This window comes from Loxodonta africana, chromosome 4 (assembly GCF_030014295.1).
Source record: "Loxodonta africana isolate mLoxAfr1 chromosome 4, mLoxAfr1.hap2, whole genome shotgun sequence".
NCBI lineage: Eukaryota > Metazoa > Chordata > Mammalia > Proboscidea > Elephantidae > Loxodonta > Loxodonta africana.
In genome coordinates this window covers 151,115,841-151,133,496 of record NC_087345.1, presented here as the reverse complement: position 1 = coordinate 151,133,496, position 17,656 = coordinate 151,115,841, and the positions used below count along the sequence as shown (strand labels likewise).

At 38.9% G+C, this 17,656-nt stretch overlaps 1 protein-coding gene across 7 annotated transcripts in view; it reads right to left on the bottom strand.

The window, feature by feature from the left end:
* Positions 1-311: 311 nt before the first annotated feature.
* CELF2 (CUGBP Elav-like family member 2) overlaps positions 312-17,656 on the bottom strand; it is a 362,155-nt gene continuing 344,810 nt past the window's right edge. For 5 of the 7 annotated variants that reach the window (XM_064284844.1, XM_064284846.1, XM_023548924.2 and 2 more), the window contains exons 11-14: positions 17,248-17,445; positions 11,680-11,823; positions 8,046-8,217; positions 312-6,623 (exon numbers count right to left, since the gene is read on the bottom strand). In XM_064284844.1, the coding sequence (XP_064140914.1) occupies positions 8,090-8,217; positions 11,680-11,823; positions 17,248-17,445 (470 nt within the window). In that variant the 3' untranslated portion in view covers positions 312-6,623; positions 8,046-8,089. The remainder of the gene's footprint in view (positions 6,624-8,045; positions 8,218-11,679; positions 11,824-17,247; positions 17,446-17,656) is intronic. The other 2 variants (XM_064284847.1, XM_064284848.1) reach the window with 1 other exon arrangement.

Genomic DNA, 17,656 nt, shown 5'->3' with positions numbered 1-17,656 from the left:
GGTATTTTGGCAATGCAGGGACCACTCTCTTCTCTGTCTCCCACAGCACCAGTGCCTCAGCCCTGGGCAGCGATTTGCCATGGTCAACAGCAAGGGGAAGGTTTTCCACATGTCTCTTGCTAATGAGTACTAGGAATAACTTCCCCCCACTCCATTTTGTTTCCAAAGTCAATTTATTGAATATTAAGTCATAAAGCCAGTGATATAATTTTAATGAAAAATACCTTTATCACTTAAGACTTAAAAGAACAAAAGTACCCTTAGAAACACTGCTTTGAAAAATAATCACATTAACTTTACACACAACAGAGTCCTTTCTTAAGCTTTATTTAAGAAATCGAGTACTATATAGTTCAATATATATAAGACACATCCAGTATTGTGTTCCTGATAGCAAGTGCATAGATTTTGTTAAGATATCATTTTCACTCGATATAAACGTTTCATGGTCACATGAAGATAATATTCCCAGTGATTTTGCCCAAGCATGAGAGGAGAAAACAGAACACAGCAAAAATAGTGAACTACAACAGAGATGAAAAACAAAAACAGCGAATTAGCACAACAGTCGATTCCTGATAAGTGAATAAGCTGATTGTTTGGTCACAATGTTTTATTCACTTATCAGGAACGATTCACAGTACATTTCTGTTTACTGTGTTTCCTAGCCTGCCAACTAAGAGCCTGAGCCCATGGATTGCACGTAACTGCTGTGGGCAGGGCAGACTCATGGCTTCCATCAGCAAGGTCAATGTGACAGTTCTGTCATTTCCCAAGGTGGTCCGTGTGAGGCAAACAGATACACCTTGCTAACACTGCAATGGTGTTTTACCAAATCAAAATTATAAGTATGAATTTCGGCAGGGACCAACTTTACAGTCATAAGTGCTTAAGGGAACTAGCTTTTTCGTCCCCTTCTTTGGAGAATTACTGTTTTTGTTGTTTTTTTTAACAGCAACAAAAACTGGCTTTGTCTTTCCCTTCTTTTACTTAGCATGAGTATTGTGCCCTGTGGCAAATAGTGGATATATGTATTAAAACAACAACAACAAAATACTTTCATGTTGCAAAGAACTGATCGCCCCTCTCCCCCCTTCCCTTCCCTCACACCCCACTTGGAGAAAAAAAAAAAAAAGAGAAGAAAGAAATCACACCCTTTGCCATCTTTCCCCACTAATGTAAGCAGTGGGTTTTCAGAGGCAAACTGATGAAGGCTATGATGAGATTTAAAGCAGAAGTGTTGGCAGGAAGTCAGCTCCCAGCTGTGTAGGTTTGGAGCTGGCAGACGTCACTGTCACTGAGTGTCCAGCCTATGGGGGAAAACAGCCTCCTTTCCTCCACCTCACCAGGCCCCTCTAGTGTTGAGCCAACTAGAAAATACAATCTGGGGCCAGAGGGGCTGCTGAAACCAGAGGGTAAAGGGCCTGAGCACCTACAGGGAAAATCTCATTGGCAACCAGAGGAAGGCTGCCAGGTGCCAGGTGGCCTGAGTCAGAGCTTGTGCGTCTGAAAATTGGAAGGAGAGAGAAGACAGGGAGCAAACACTGATGGAATCTTTTAAGAGCACTTTGAGAGCAATCAGATTCCTGAGCATAAGAGATGGGCAGAAAAGGGAGGAGGGGTCTGTGGCTTAAGTTTTAGAGGTCATGTGAGGAGGTTTTTTTTTTTCCTTTTCTTGATAACTGGGGTTCAGGTGATAGCAGGGAGCAAGGCTTTTTCTTCAACACAGGTTCAGCCAGGAGGGACTGTGTGGATGAATATGGCATTAATAGTTTTCATTTAGAAACAGAGAATCTGCTATGAAGATGTGAGAATGAGAAACTTCACCTCCCAACCTCCCACCCACGCCAGACTGAGCAGAGCTTCCATTTGAGCACTTGGAAATATTTTTTTCTCTTCCATTAGTTTTAATAATTAAAGCTGCTCTTGGATTCAATTAGCTCTTAAAAATAAATAATTTAAATTACTTTTCTATACATATCCATTGATTGATGTCAACACATAGACTTAGGTTTAACCCTTTTCATACCTTGTATTCACCAGGTAAATTTATTTTTTTTCTTCCCTCTAGAGCTCACTTCTTTTAAAAATGTGATTAGTGTCTAAGAAGAGTTTTACTGTAATAACATGCCATTGAACTTGTGGGTAGTTAGAAGAAATCCCAAGTCTGCTGCTTCTCTTCTTAGGTTTCTTAAGGTTATGCAGCAGGTTCTTCTAAGTTAAGAATGGCATACACATACCCATGAGAGAGGGAGAAGGGGAGGGGGAGGAAGGGGAAGATGAAGAAGTGAGAAGAGAAGGTTAAATTAACCTGTGTTGTCAAAACACCATGAAAGGTCTTGGCAAATCCAACTCTGTTGGCAGTTATTTCAGAGAACCATAGAAAAAAGGATAAATACTGGAAGCAGTGGTGAAAATGGGCTGTCGTACATAAATCAAAGGTGGCTGGTGTGCAGTTTCCTCTTCCCCCAAATCAGATATTCACTTAGGTGGAATCGACTGTATCTTTTTACACAACATATAGAAAAAAAACAGATACGTGAAACAGTGAGGTGTGTAGATGTATTACCAACATAGAATGACTACCAACAATACAACACGCAGAGAGAGAAACAAGTATTAGGAAAATGGTTTAATATTGGAGACAGAAGCAAAAAACCGCATCACACAATAACATACGTTACAAAAATAAGTTTGACTGTTTCAACTACACGGTTATGTTCACAATGAGGGACAGAAGAATCAGAAAAAACTTTGATCTAAACAGCAAAAAAGCAAACCCCTAAAGTTTTAACTAATACATTTATCCACTTAAAGTGACTGAGTACTTCTAAATCTAAATTACCTTATTGTGTAACTGCACAATACAGAATAAAAAGGGAAACTTACCGCTGTATTTTAAGACAAAATTCTAATACTAGATATAAGCAAAGGGAAAAAAGAAATCAAGCCAAAGTTTTTAATTCTCAAAAGAAAAGCAACTTTCTTTCTATCAACCAGAAATCAAACTTGAAATCAGTCATTGTCAGGGGGCCCACTAGAGTAAGCCACAAAAATTTCCTTTTTTTTTTTAATCTCCAGTATAAAAAGTTCCACTGGTACAAAATGCATAAGTACAATCAGTTGTAGAAATAGGAAAGCCTGCGTTTTTTGTTTTTTTGGCTCAAATTCCATCAAACAAATTCCAAATGCATCAATAAAACAGAAACAATACTCAAATGGTCTTACAGTTTCCACTAGGTTGCAGTAACTTTGGCTTTTCTCAGACAATATTTAAAAACTATTTGTAATTCTAAACAAAATGATATTCTTAATCTACAAACAATTCTCACAGCACAAAAAAACACAAATACATTTTTTGTATGACATTTTTCAAAAAGGTAATGAAACTACAGGTTTTTTTAAAATTTTATTTCTTGTTAATTAGCACTTAAGATCATAAAAACAGAAACAGTAAAATGATTCCAGAGTAGCACAAGCCAAAGAACTATGACCCCTATGGTGAAAGAAAGATGAACTTGTTACGCCTTTGAGGACTGCCATTTTATCACAATTCTCTAATTTAGTTTAAAAATGACTATTCTCTACACGTGATTAAAAAAAAAAGCAATTTCCCTGTGTTTTTTTCTTCTGGCCCAGGCCCTTTGCACCCTTGCAGCTTTTTCCTTTTAATATTAAAAGATAAAGCAAATAAAAGGACAACTTGTCTCTGAGGAGAGTTCTCTTTTTGACCGTAAAACATGCAAAAAAGGAATGGACTTTCCCCCTAAATGTACTATCTCAGTTGCCTGCAGAATAAGCAACACTCAACTCAAGTGCCTACCCTGAGCCTCCTGTTAACTGCCGTAGTTTCCTCTGGGGGTGGTGCAGGTGGGTGAGAGGAAAAGAGGGCAGGAGGAAGGCAGTTGGCTTTAGTGAAGAAATTGGAAAAAAAAAATTTTTTTTTTTTTTGAGATTCACATAATTAATAAATGAAGAGATTCTGAATGAGTCTAAGAAATTCAAATGGTATTCTCTTGTATTTCTGTGTATGTGTCTGCACACCACCATACAGAAGATAAATGAGAGAGCCATGTGTGGTAACTTTTGTTGTTAAGCTGATTGCTGCAGGAAGTACAAAATAGCCCTCAAAGGGTGAAGGAAGGCCCCAGCAGTAGTAAACACGTGTGAGGATAATACAAATCAGTTTATTAGAAGTGCATGTGCTATAAGAAGGAAACTTTTTGTTTTTGTTTTTTGCATCACGAGAGGCTAGTCCTTTCCATCCCAGGGCTATCACATCCACACACACATATTAAACTAAATAGGGTGGTGAGGTGGAGAAGGAAGAAGGAAAGGAAGCCATCTGCTTATGAACCGTGTTAGAGACCAAGAAGTTTCCAGTGGCCTGCTTTCAGGAAGGCTGGAGTTCGTGTTGGGGTTGTAGGGTTCGTCAAGACCGTAAGATATGTAACTCATGTAAAGTCAAGGTCAATGTAATATGGCACTTTAAACACCGGCAGCAGGAACTGGTGCTAGGTATTTTGTTCAGTAAATGGGATGAAGAACTGAGTTTTACTTATATGGTCAGTCCCTTTAAATGCAATCAAAAATAGGAACAAAAAGGCAGGAAAAAGACTACTGGTTTCTACTTCCAGATACCTTGCTTATTCAGAAATATCCACTGGGGTGGGAGAATTCCCAGCACAATGGGTGATTAGAAACAAACAAAGCGAAATCCTTCAAAAGACCACCCCACCACAAAGTGGTTTAACTGCAAGGTATAAGAAAATATTCTCAACTGCAACAGGTGACTAATTTCAAAAGCAAATGGAATTTTTAAGGATTATTTAGTTGCTGAATCTAGCTATCATTCCCCTAAGAGGCCTGCCCAATAAACTGTTTTTAATTAAAACTCAAGAAGGAATTTCAGCAGCACATTAAAAAAAAAAAAAAAAAAAAGACCCAAAATAATCAAATGTAAAAGAAAAGGAAAAATGGGGTAGGGAAAATAATTGAAGTGTGTTAAACTATGTATTTTTTCCCTTCAGATTTGTCCTGTGGAGTTCTTTCTTTTGAATATCAACCAAGTATTGGAACAAAAAAGTAATGAAAACAAAAACAACCCAAAGAGGAGGAGAGGACATAAACAAAAATGGTGACTGTATAAGTTATCAACATTCCAGATAGCTCTGGGTAGAAAGGGTTAAAAGTTCAAAACTTTCTCACCTTAGAGGTTTCCATATATTATGAAGAAAATACATTGTGAGGTTGCCTTCACAGCATTGATGTGCAGAGTGGTTAAAAAAGTGAGACATGGGCACTTATACAATGTCTTACAAAAAACATCATAGAGAAATAACAAACAATAACAATTTCAGGCAACAAGACCACAGGATAGCAAGTTAACAAACTTTTTAACCTCTTTTTTTTGTTGTTTTTTGTTTTTTAAATATTAGGGATTTATACAAAACACATAGTAAAATACCCATGTTATCAAATTACTTCTCACAAGAAACACACTGAAGCTCTAGGAAGGAAGTACCTTTGGAATTTGGCACTATATATTTTCACTTTTTTTTCTTTAAAAGAAAAAAAAAAAGATCACATTTTGCTGAACACAAACACATCTAAATAGTCCACAATAAAAAAAAAAAAAAAAAAAGACATCAATGCTTCACAAGCCAACACAAAACTTATTCTGGAATAGTTTTTTTTTTTTCCCTCACATGAAATTTTTTCTTAAGCAAACAACTTTTTTTTTTTTGAAATTCTTTTTTGTTTTAAGTAAACCAATTCTAAACTTGTCTTATCAACAAAGAACATTAAGACCATAAGACTCATGAGGAAACCACAACTTAATTCGCAGAAGCACCAACGTAACACAGTTTACAGTAACCTTTCTCCTGTACATTGAAACAGTATAAAATATAGGTCATTTCATGTGCATTAAACGATGGATTGTCTAACTGTGAGTCAGTTCAGCAAAAGGTGACACAAATAGGTAGCATTTGCCCCAAAACAGGGTAAATATTTTCTTATACTAATCTACAAAAAGTGGTTCTATATATATATCTTAATGAGAAAGTGAGCCACCTAAAATGGCCTTATCAAAAAACTTTACACTGCCTGAAAAATGTAAAAACTATTACAGACCTCTAGAGACTTAAAATCAGACAGTTTTTTTCTCAAACTGTTTTTGGAAGTAGTCTGTTAGAAACCAACATTCTGTGTCCCTGGACACATATTGCTATTGTTACCAGTGACCGGGAAGAATGCCAATCCCTGTATAATACTTTCAAGTCTGTTTTATGAAAAAAAAAAAAAAGAAAGAAAGAAAGAAAAAAAAAAAAAGAACGAAACATTTTTGCCACAGGTTTTTTTTTCTATAATTAATTTGTCTAATAATAAATTTCAGTCTTGCATGAATGCAGCAATGTTTTTCACATTGACTTCCCAGAATTCATAGCTAGATGAGGTCACATGCAAATTTCAAAGGTCAAACTAGATCAAAGGTCAGTAGGAGAACCAAATATGATGTGAGGTCAGAAAGACATCAGAAACAATGACGGGACGATGAAACTTTTTTTGAGACGCCACAGGGACATGCTAGGCAAACGATGAACTAACGGGCATGAAGATGTCTAGGGAAAAAACAAGGAAGAGTAAAAAGTTACACAGAATCTATGCAGCAACAACAAAATCACTTTTAAGGATGCAGAAGAAAAACTAATTAATGCAAATCTTAGGTCATTAGGGAGTCTACGAGCCATTCACGTAATTTGCATTTCTTACGATCTTTATCCACAGCACAATGAAACCCCAAGAGAATCCATCCAGAGAGAGGGAGAGAGAGAGAGAGAGAGAGAGTGAGAGGGGATGGATTCAGGGTGTTTTGGGGTGAGGGACTGGCAAGGGACAGGGGAGAAGATCCAGTTTCAACGAATATAACGTACGGGGAAAGTCAGACGACCAAACTTTAAACTAGATAATGGAAGTTACAAACAAAATCATCAGACAGATACAAACAACAAGAGGATAAAGCATGAACTTTAGGTCTAGGGTTCAACGGTGAAAAAAAGCCCATTCCTAGAACAATTCCTCTAGAGACTACTTCAAAAGGATCTAGCTAGCACAGAGAACTGCTCTTTAGGTATCCAATAAGTTAACAATAGGCAATAAATAACTTCCATTATTTCTGAGGCAGTAAAAATTTTGTATAAAAATAGAAATGCTTTTTTTACAAATAAAATTTACAGGCCTGTGGCTTACTTTTTTATTTATGTATTATTTGTTATTATTAAATTTATCTTTCAAGAAACATCAAGTATTTTCACTCATTTTTATTTTATTTTTAAACCCTGTAGCTTTAAGAAACAGATCTCTAAATCTTTTTTTTTTACATTAATCCTTTCTAAAAACTAAAACAACAAAATAGACAACCAGTGTAATAATCTGACCAATAAATGTCATGTTTCTTTGAACCCTAAAATAAAATCCTACTTATTAAAACAAACCAATGTAGTGGAAAGATGTTTTGTTTGTTTTGAGTAAGTGCTTCTGGCTTTTCTCTCACCCTAAGCCACCACATTAACCTCTAAACAGCTGGTGCCCTCCTCAGGCTGTAGGCAGCCCAGACAAGGAGGGGTGGATTCTCCAGGCAGTGCGTTCAGGGCACCAGTGGTTTCAAAGTTAAAATTGCACATTAGCATTCGTTTGCCTTTTAAATTCTCAAGATGTCATTTATTTGTCTGTGTATTTTTCTTTTAAAAAAGCAAAAAAAACCAAAAAAAAAAAAAAAAAAAAAAAACCCAAAACTTAAAAAAAAAGTAAAAGGAGATTCAAATCGCAGAACACAGGAGAGTACAGCGAGTGGCACAAGTGGAGGAGGAATTTACTTGATAAAAACAAGGTAGCCCAAGTTTTAATTATGGCGAACTGGGTGGGTGGAATGGGTGGGGGGATGGAGGCCTTATTGTAAAAATAACCGTCTCTCTTGGTCAAAGTTGGCAATGTGGTCCTCCTCTGCCTTCCCTGTTGAGGACAGGCTGGCTTGTGGGACTTACCCTAAGAAAGCTAAAATAAGAGCAGGGAGCCTCTGGGGTTAAGATCAGTAAGGTTTGCTGTCATTTTTGGAGCGCTTCAGTTGGACCTTCAAGCGTTTCATGCCAATCTGAAAACCATTCATAGCCTGGATAGCAGCTTGTGCAGAAACGGGATTGTCGTAGCTAACAAAACCTGCAAAACACAAATGGGAAAGAGGGAGGGCGGGAATAAAGATAGAGAGGAAGATAAGGGTTAGAAAAGGGAGACCAGGGCTTCATGGGATAACTGGCACAGCGTAACTGGAAATTGTAGTAATATGTGGCAATCTCATGGTCTCAATTCAACTCTACTAAGTTTATTGTGTGCCTACCACGAACGGACAGGGCATGTTTTAGGGGCAAATTGGTAATGTCCACTGACAGGCAATGAAAGAGCTAGCTGGATTACCAATTTTGTATCACATAGAACTGCCCCCTCCCCTGCCCCCAGCAAGGTTAAAATCTGAAACTTAGTTGAGTGAATTTAGTCTTTTTATTTACTGATCTCAGTCAAAACCATTCTCTTAGAATCCTTCCAGAAGGAGCCCCAGGTACATAGGAAAGCATTGCTCATATAAGCAGTGGTATAAATATTCTGGGGCTGGAAGGCCCCCCAGGGGCTCGAAACAGAGTATGGTGCCAAAGACCTTTACTGGCTGTCATTCCACTTTTCTACATATAATCACAGACCAAGCTCACTTGATTTTTAACATTTTTGGGTTATTACTGAGAGGAACCCAGAGAAATTCTGGGCTGTTGTCCTTATCTTAGTTTCTATTTTTAAAAAAAACCAATGAATTCAACTGAATAGAAATTACTACCTTGTACCCTGAGGTCGCTATGAGTCGGAATTGACTTGACGGCACTGGGTTTGGTTTGGTTTTTTTTTACCCTAAGAGGTCTTGGGGAAAAAACGGTGTAAACAGCTCAGAGCTCTGGCAACCATCCTAACAAGAGTTCCAGCATCTTTCTCTGTAGCAACAATCATCACCAAAAAAAGTAGGTGGGGCATGCTTTTGAAAAAGAACTAAGGTATCAAATAACAATGATTCTCTGCAAAGACCCAGAAACGAGAATTCTGATCATATAGTTTATTCTAACATTGGGGATGGGGGTGGGTGGGGACGGCAGTACAAGCAAAGCTTTAGTGAATGCTGAGGACAGAGTACTGAGGTTGTACAGTTCCTGCTAATTTTTGGTACTGTAAGGAAGCTATTATACTGATTTAATTCCAGTTCTGAACATCAGCTGTTCAGAAAGTTCTATACTAAGCTTCTCCATCTATCTACTATTAAAATTTAAAGCTAAAGAGAAAATTCCTTTACAAAGTAGAGGAGAAAGAAAAGGATATAAATATACTTTCCACAGAGTTTTTTCCTCAGCTCATGAAAATGGGCATATGGTATAAGGCAGAAAAGCTTCTCATAGGCAGCTGTTTTGGAAAATGGTTGTTTACATTTTCATTAAATCTAATTCCCAATAAATGTCTTCTGAAACCCAAGATTTGGGCTCTGACTTTACTTCCTCCTTTCCCTCTGGGTCTTTAGTCAGAAGTAGCAAGATATAGAATGGAAACGGATCAAGGGTAAGATGGATAATGCAGCCTGGTCAACATTTAAGAATGAAAGAATGGGATACCATCTTACAACTAGCAAACCTGGAGTCCCAAGAAATTAGGTTGACTGGCTAAGAAACCTGGGTATGGGATGGTAGGGCTTTTAAATAAAAAGTCATAATGTTAAATGCAATTGGCTGCTGATACAGCTTGCATTATTACAAACACATTGGTTAAGTAGTTTGTGGGCACAATCTCTTTTCAAGGCAGTAAATATCTTCTTAAAATCAAACCACGAAGCACAATCCCTTCCAATGGCCAAATCAATCCAAGGCATTGTTTAGCTATGAGAAATATAAAGGTCTGGCTGCAAACCTTGCACAGGGAAGCCTCCCAAAGGTGAGCTCATACCCACACACACATACACACACACCCTATATAACAATTTAATTTCCATCTCACTCTCTCAGGAACCATTATGAGGGGGTTTATATAGTTGCCACAGCAGCAACAATAGTGTAATGGGTTCAGGCTGACAGCCTTTGTACTAGGTTAAAAACAGTGACTTTAAATGGCTAACATACTAACTCCCCTAACAACAGAGGCTTCAGACCTTCCTGGGTGATAGCAAGAAATTAGAAAGACATTACGATAAGGAAGTTTAAGAAGCCAAAATATTCTCTTTGGACTGGTTATCCATTACCAGTTTTTGGCTGTTTGAGAACCACCCCTTATCTCTGATGCTTTTCTTTACACCATACTATTTTATCTGTGTTTTCTCTGGCCCATATCTGTTCTATTTATTTTATTTTATGCTGTTACTACCTACTACCCACATGAGTTATTAAGAGGCAGGAACGATGAAGACACATGTTCTATCTCAAAATGGGCCAGAGCTTGCCAAGAGAGTACATTCTGGCCTCTAAAATAATTTGGGGGCCAAAATGGTCCCCCAAATAAAACAAAGGATAGATTTAGTGAATGCCATCCTCCTGATGTAAAACATTAGCGTATAGACCAAGCTTTCCATACTCTTTCAGGGAACGAAGAGGCCATGGGATGCAGAATCCCGGCTGCCTGTGGAAGAATGGCGTGGTAAGTGTGCACTGGGGAGCTGGGCTTTGTAACGTTCAGATAATATCCGCATACATCTGTGCGCTCTGTCCATCCAGGCAGCCCCTGCCAAGGCTATAATCTCAAATTCTGGCCCTTGAATCTGGTCATGATACAGTGTTTTCCGTAACCACGAGATGTATCACCTGCCCATCCCTGTGTACGTGGAGATGCTATCCGGCCGGCAGCCTGAACCATATCCCCAGTGCAAATACACCGAAACCTGTGAGAGCCAGGACTCAACGGGAATGCCTTGTCTGGGAATGCCTTGTTTTTCCGAGTCTCGAAAGTCTTCAGCCTTTAACGGGGTGCAGCCTTATCACTTTTCTATAGCTCGGTTTTAGCTGAAAATATTTGAGTTTTCCTTCTCTGACAGGTTTTCACCTTACACAGGTTTGGCTTTCGCAGGTTTTACTGCATATATAGTTATGAGAGAGTGTGTGTATGTGTATCAACCTGCTGACAAATCAGGCCCCAACCATAATGTCTGAGTCATATTAAACCTGGAAGGGTAAGGAAGTAGTTGCAAAGTACCTGCAATAAGATTCTGTATTAGGAAAGTCTAAACTACAGTCTGTTAACTGTATTTCCAGGTGATAGTTTGTGGTTCAATATGGGGCTTAAAGAAATCGTTGTTGCTCTGTAATGAAAGATTACTGGATATATGTAAGGCTTTAATAGTAAATTACCTAATGTTTAATAAACAACGTTACCTAATGTAGGGGGCACTTAGTTTAGTTTTCCAGGTCTTTCCTTTTTACAATCCCTCACCTTTTTTTGATTAAACAACTTGGCCCAAATATGCTTACATGCATCCAAAAAATTAGGAACCACCACCAAACAGGGCCCTATCCTGACTTCTAAAATATTTGCCATTTGCATTTTCCTTTCCATGACTCCTCACTTGGGAACCTACTATAATATTCTAACTTGGTTTCTTTTGCATACCAAAGCACTTGCTCAGGTTGGTCTGTTTGTCAATGAAGACTTTCGCAGAGATAACATTTCCAAAAGGCATGAACATCTGCAGAATGTCTTGGTCTCCAAACTCCTGTGGAAGGTGGTAAATGAAGAGGTTTGCCCCCTCTGGACCTAAAGAGAAAAAAAAGTCCGAGTAAGGTATCCCTTTTGTCTTAGTTGTGAAGGCCTCTTCTTAGGAACACTGTAACAACAGATAGGCTAAGCATTTGGCTTTCCCTCGTAATAGAAGAGAACAACAAACAGATGGATAAATGTCAAGTGCTGATATGACTTTCAGGAAAGCCATTATCCTTCAGATTGTTCTGATTTCCAAAGAGATACTGGTTAAGAATGGCTTCCTTTTCAGTGATCATCTTCTGTGGGTCCCATTTGCTTAGTGCACATTAGCACACATTTTTAATCTCCTCTTCATGGGGTAAAGGTAAGTGATGGAATGCGGAAGGCGAATCCAGGCAAAAATTGCTACTTTCCTGGATAGCCATATAGCCTGGTAGGAGAGAGTATCCTGTGCTTTCTAAACAAATTGCAGTAATTTACAATAACGGATAGAGTAGTAATGCTGCTTGGGTTCCGCAATCATTTACCTAATTATCCAGCCAGTTTTGATTTGCCAAATCTCTTAACACACAGTCTAATAATCATCTTTATTAGAAATGGCTGGCAATGAGTCAAGGCAGGGGAAAAAAAAGGTAGCTGGAGTCTCACAACTGTGATAGGAATTACACCACTGGGAATTGCCTTGGAAATGAGTGCAGTGGATACAGAAGCTTGTCAAAAAATAAGCTAAGCCAAGCTCTTTACTCTTAGCCATCGATTTCCAGAAAATTCAAGAAACAAGGGCAGAATACAGAAGACCTTAGCTATACTAGCTGGAAAGGTAAACTATCCTAAATTCCTTTCCATTTCACTCTTCCAACTTTCCCCACCTGTACAAGAGCTATCTGAAAGTTAAAACAAGCAAAAAGGCAAAGGAGAAAGGGAATCCAAAAGACCCAGCGGAAGGGAATCTGCTAGCACGTAACAGGCTAGAATGCTTCCAAGTCAAAGGGTTAGGAGTGGTGGCAGATTCTTCCCTGGTTGGTTCTGGAGAGACACCAGAACTGGATAGAGAGTAAGGGCAGGTATGTGTCTCAGAGATCTGGGGTATGGTGTCTGGGAGGGAAGGGAGCTCACAGTACTGGTGAAATCATTTCTGCAGCTGGTTCACAAGGCCTCAACTGGCATTCACAAGGGAAGAACCAGGACTGCCTGCCCCTTTGAAACAGGCTACAGTGAGTTCCCTCAATAGCAGCAGGGTCATGTGGGGTGGGGTGCCTATGAATATGGCTTGGAGAAAAATAAAATGTGGGTAAGAATTTTTTTTGTAAAAATGAAACAGAACATCTTGCAAGGAAAAGTCGACCAAGTTTCTTTCCACAATAAATAATCATAAAAGAAAAAACATGTTCTCACGAACGGGATTTTTCACAAAGAAGGCTTCTTGAGACAAATTTTTGAGTCACAGAGATGAAGCATTTCTTCCTTATTTAAGTGCCTACACGGCTACTTGAACTTTCTATACCTCTCACAATTTCCACAGACATATGAAGCCCTGGTGGCATGGTGGTCAAGAGCTCGACTGCTAACTGAAAGATCGGCAGTTTGAATCCACCAGCTGCTCCTTGGAAACCCAATGGGGCAACTCTACTCTGTCCTATAGGGTTGCAATGAATTGGAACTGACTCAATAGCAACGGGCTATGCAAATGCCAGTGCAAGGGAGATGGTCTGTATTTTAAAGGAACATAATTGCAGGGCTTAGGTCCCCAAATGTTTCCTGGTTTAAAAAAAAAAAAAAAAACTCTTAAAAATTCAAAACTTAATGTGAAGAGATGCAAAAATAAAACACTAGAAATGAGTTCTGAATGCTATTGTGCCATGCAAATCTTTTGCAATATGTATATAGGTCAAATTTGGTCTACCCAGATTTAATGTCCCTTCTAAATAAAAGATCCAAAGGCACAAAGGAGGATTAATGGGACCCAATTTGAACTGTGAAGCACATCTTACCTCCTGAAGCCTGGAGAGAAAATGCAATTTTAATATACCAAGACAGAGATTACTGGCTATGATGGAATAATCCTGACATTCTAGAATGCTGCACTTTCTGACTGTACCCATACCAGAAAGGGGGACCAAGAAAACACGGAGACAGGTAAACAAGCCCAAGGAGGCCATCTACTTTTGTCCATTTTTCTCATGAAAAGATGCCAACAGCATCTCCTCCTGCTGGCCTCCCAGTTTTTTAATCACCAAGAGATTGTTTGATTTTGCAACCCCTCCCCCCACAACTTTAACATTAATATTAGAAAAAGGTGACTACCTTGTATGGGAATTAAGGCAGAGTTTTTTTTTTTTTTTTTTTTATTGCCATAGGCATCAAGGGTAAAAACACACACACATATATACATACATATAGAGGATTCTACCTGTGTATCATTCTCTCTTCTTCCTTAAGTAGTACTAAAAACCTGTTAACAAATCAGCCTTTAGTCAGATTTCTCCTAGTACAAGTTATTCTAACTTGTTAGTTATCTGTTGTATTATTGGTCCCAGCTGGTTGGGGTGTTCATGTTCTGTATTTCTCAGAGGCCACGAGATCCGCAGAAAGCACCCGGGATGGCTGATGGGAATAAGGCTGCAGCAGACTGGTGGCTCCGCCCCCTTCTTGGTAGGCTCTACCTACCTGTGTGTGTCTTGCAGATAAAGGCAATGCGAAGGCGTGAAAGAAGCTACAGGATATTGAGGAGTGGCAAGAAGAAGGGCGATCAACTTTCCTGGATTTAGATCTATAGGGATACCATAACCCTTCAGAAGATTTAGCTGGGGAAAAAAATTAAAACCATTTTCTTTCTAAAGCCAGAACTGCTTGTTCTCCTTTGGGAACAACATCTACCAGGATACATGATTAAATATGTCAAATGAACTTTTAACTCTTTTCACTAGCAGACAGAACTGTAGAGCAGCAAAGCTAGAAGTTGATTTAATATTGGAATTCATTATGGGATACTACCCCTCCCAGTACAGTTGTTGTACGCCCCGGAGTCAATTTCTGACTCATAGTGACCCTGTATGACAGAGTAGAACTGCCTCATAGGGTTTCCTAGGCTGTCATCTTTACAGGAGCAGATCACCAGGTCTTTTCCCCGGTGGAGCTGGTGGTGGGTTTGAACCATCGACCTTTTGGTTAGCAGCTGAGCGCTTAACCATTGTGCCACCAGGGCTCCTTTGCTCAGTGTAATCTTTTAAATTATGTTTTACTTAAACTAATACTAAAATGGTTCAAATTTCTCGAGCACGGGTTAACTGGGTGAGCAGACAGTGATCAGAAGGATGTATGAGAAGGTGGGGGAATAATTAAAAATAAAAACCAAACAAACAAGAAAACATCAAAAGTAAAAAACCCTTAACCATGCTAAGGGCAGCCCACATATCTAAATATGAATAATCAGAAACTGGCAATAGTTATTTTGAACTATCTTATGTTAATCCCAGGGGGTAAGTACTGTACAAGCAATCTCTAAAATTCAAGGCAAGGAGATTTTAGGGCAGTGTGCTGGGGTGAAGCAAGAGAAATGTGTTTGAGGGCCTAGACTTTATCTTCATACCGGTGAACCTTCAGTCTTCTGGTGACTGACGTTTCCTCAGTGACACAGGCTATATATAGTTTGCTGTAAGGCCCAACTAGACAATGGGGAAGTGACCAACATTCTCTAACACACGTGTGGGAGAATTAGCTTTTATGGCCTCTGAGGGTATCGTTATTTTACAGGACGCCTCCCACTGCTCACATTTATCACCGTGGTAGACAAACCTGAGACAAAGGGCCTAATACAGGTTTTTCTTTGGAAGACATGTGGTGCTTATGATGCAGGAGCTCCTTCACATGCCTGGTGAAACACAGTTGTCTGAACAGTTTGCCTGTTTTAAAAACCTACAATAACAATCACGGCTAAGAGTAAAGAGAAAGCAGACATGACGAAAAATAACAAGATTCTCATCTATCTTTCATTTTTAATGACCTTTGTTATTTATAAACATAAGAAACCTTTTCCTTTCTATTTTACACATGAGCATCTTTTAAGCTGTGTCCCCTTAAAATTTACAACTTTACAAAGTAAGACAGTTCTATTTCTTACAGAATACCATGTTTAAAGTCAAAGTATTCAGAAAAAAGCAGTTTGGAACTAGGGCGTGAAGGGAAAGAAGAAGGGAAAAAACTTTTTAAAAATTCTGCTTCAGTACTTCTCTATTCTAACTTCTTTTCCCAAATTCTAAATAAGTCAGAAAGAGAATAAATAGCATATTGCAGACTTTGCTTCAAAGCAACCTCAATTAAAGAGGAAGAAACCACAAAGAAGAAAGAAAAAGAGAAAAGCTATCCTTATTTGGACTAGCTCATTAACCATTTTACAATTAGCTTTAATTTATTCTTAGCATTAACTTCCTGAAGTTTATTTTGCTTTATTGGCAGAGAAGCAAGGCAATCAATCACTTATTTGCTTCCCCAGAAGACTCCCAATTAAACAAAAAACAAGTCAGTTCTAACAGTAGGTCTTATCAGTAACCTAAAAACTATTGCCTACATAATCACAGGGTATTTAGATGCTGAAAAACCTAAGAAATGCAGGAGAGAGCGCTTCACCCACAGAAGACTGGACAGATGAAAAGTTTGTTTTTAAGGGCAGGGTGGGGTAAGGGGGAAAGAGAAAAGGGGTGGCCCTCACTGATTTGGGAAAGAGGGTTCCTGGCAACTTTTTGATGGCAGCAACTAGCATGTAATGGTGGATAAACACACAATGCATGGAAATTCATCTTAAGAGATAGATGAAAAATTAAATCGAAAGATAAAAGACTTTTATAAGACTTTATGTTATAAAAGAAAGGTAAGTCTGAATGTAAGATTGAAATAAATGGTTTAGGCCTGTCAATTTTCTTTAAACAAACAAGAACAGTAAAAACACAACCACCATTTCTGTGAAACCCTTTCAAGACCCAATTATTTTCTGTTAAACGAATTTTTTGTTGATACCATGTGTTTTCAGTAGTGGAATGCATGTTGAGTCACTGAGTGTGTTTAAATTTTTGGTTGGTGATATAGATTTTGAGGAATATTATGTGAAAACATGAAAATTCACAATTTATCTAGCCCACTGGTTTTCTGTAGCAGGCTTTATTGTGGGGTGCCTTCCGTTTGGGTACATCGGAACCTCTGATTTTGCCTAATATCCCAGCTATTTTGCTTCAATGAACGTTTCTTCCTCTTTTCACTATTACACAAGTCCCCACTGTAGGGAAGCAAATACTTACACTGGGAAAACTATATTCCCAAAGAATTCCAGAGTCATAAAAAGCAGGTGAGATACCGTATGTTCCACAAGTCACGCAAGGGTTATAATACTGGCTGAATTTAGTTTCTTTGAACACTCTAAAGAAGAACGTTGCCCGCTGGGCAGGCCACACCAGGCCTTGCGCGGGAGCCGAGGCCGGCACGTACCTTCCTTCTGGCTGCCTGCAGCGCTCTGCTGTTGCAGTAAGCTCTGGCTGTACAGAGTGGGCAGTGCCGCGGCTGCGTACTGCTGAATTCCTGAGTAGGCCTGGGTGAGGGCGTCCATGGTGCCAGCCGTGCCATTCGTCAAGCCCGTGGCGCCAAGTCCTCCATTCAGAGCCGCCATACCTGAGAGCATTTGAGCAACTTTACAAAAAACCCAACAATAGAGAAGAGAAATAGCACTTATTCATTAGTGCTTTCCAAAGGAAGTTAGAGAATCATTTGACACAAATACAACAGCATGAGCATGCAGCTAGCACACCAATTACACCAACAGGAAATTAAAAACAAACCCATGAAATAATAAGTCGTAACGATGGCAAATATAACAAAAACAAACTAAAACAAAACCCTG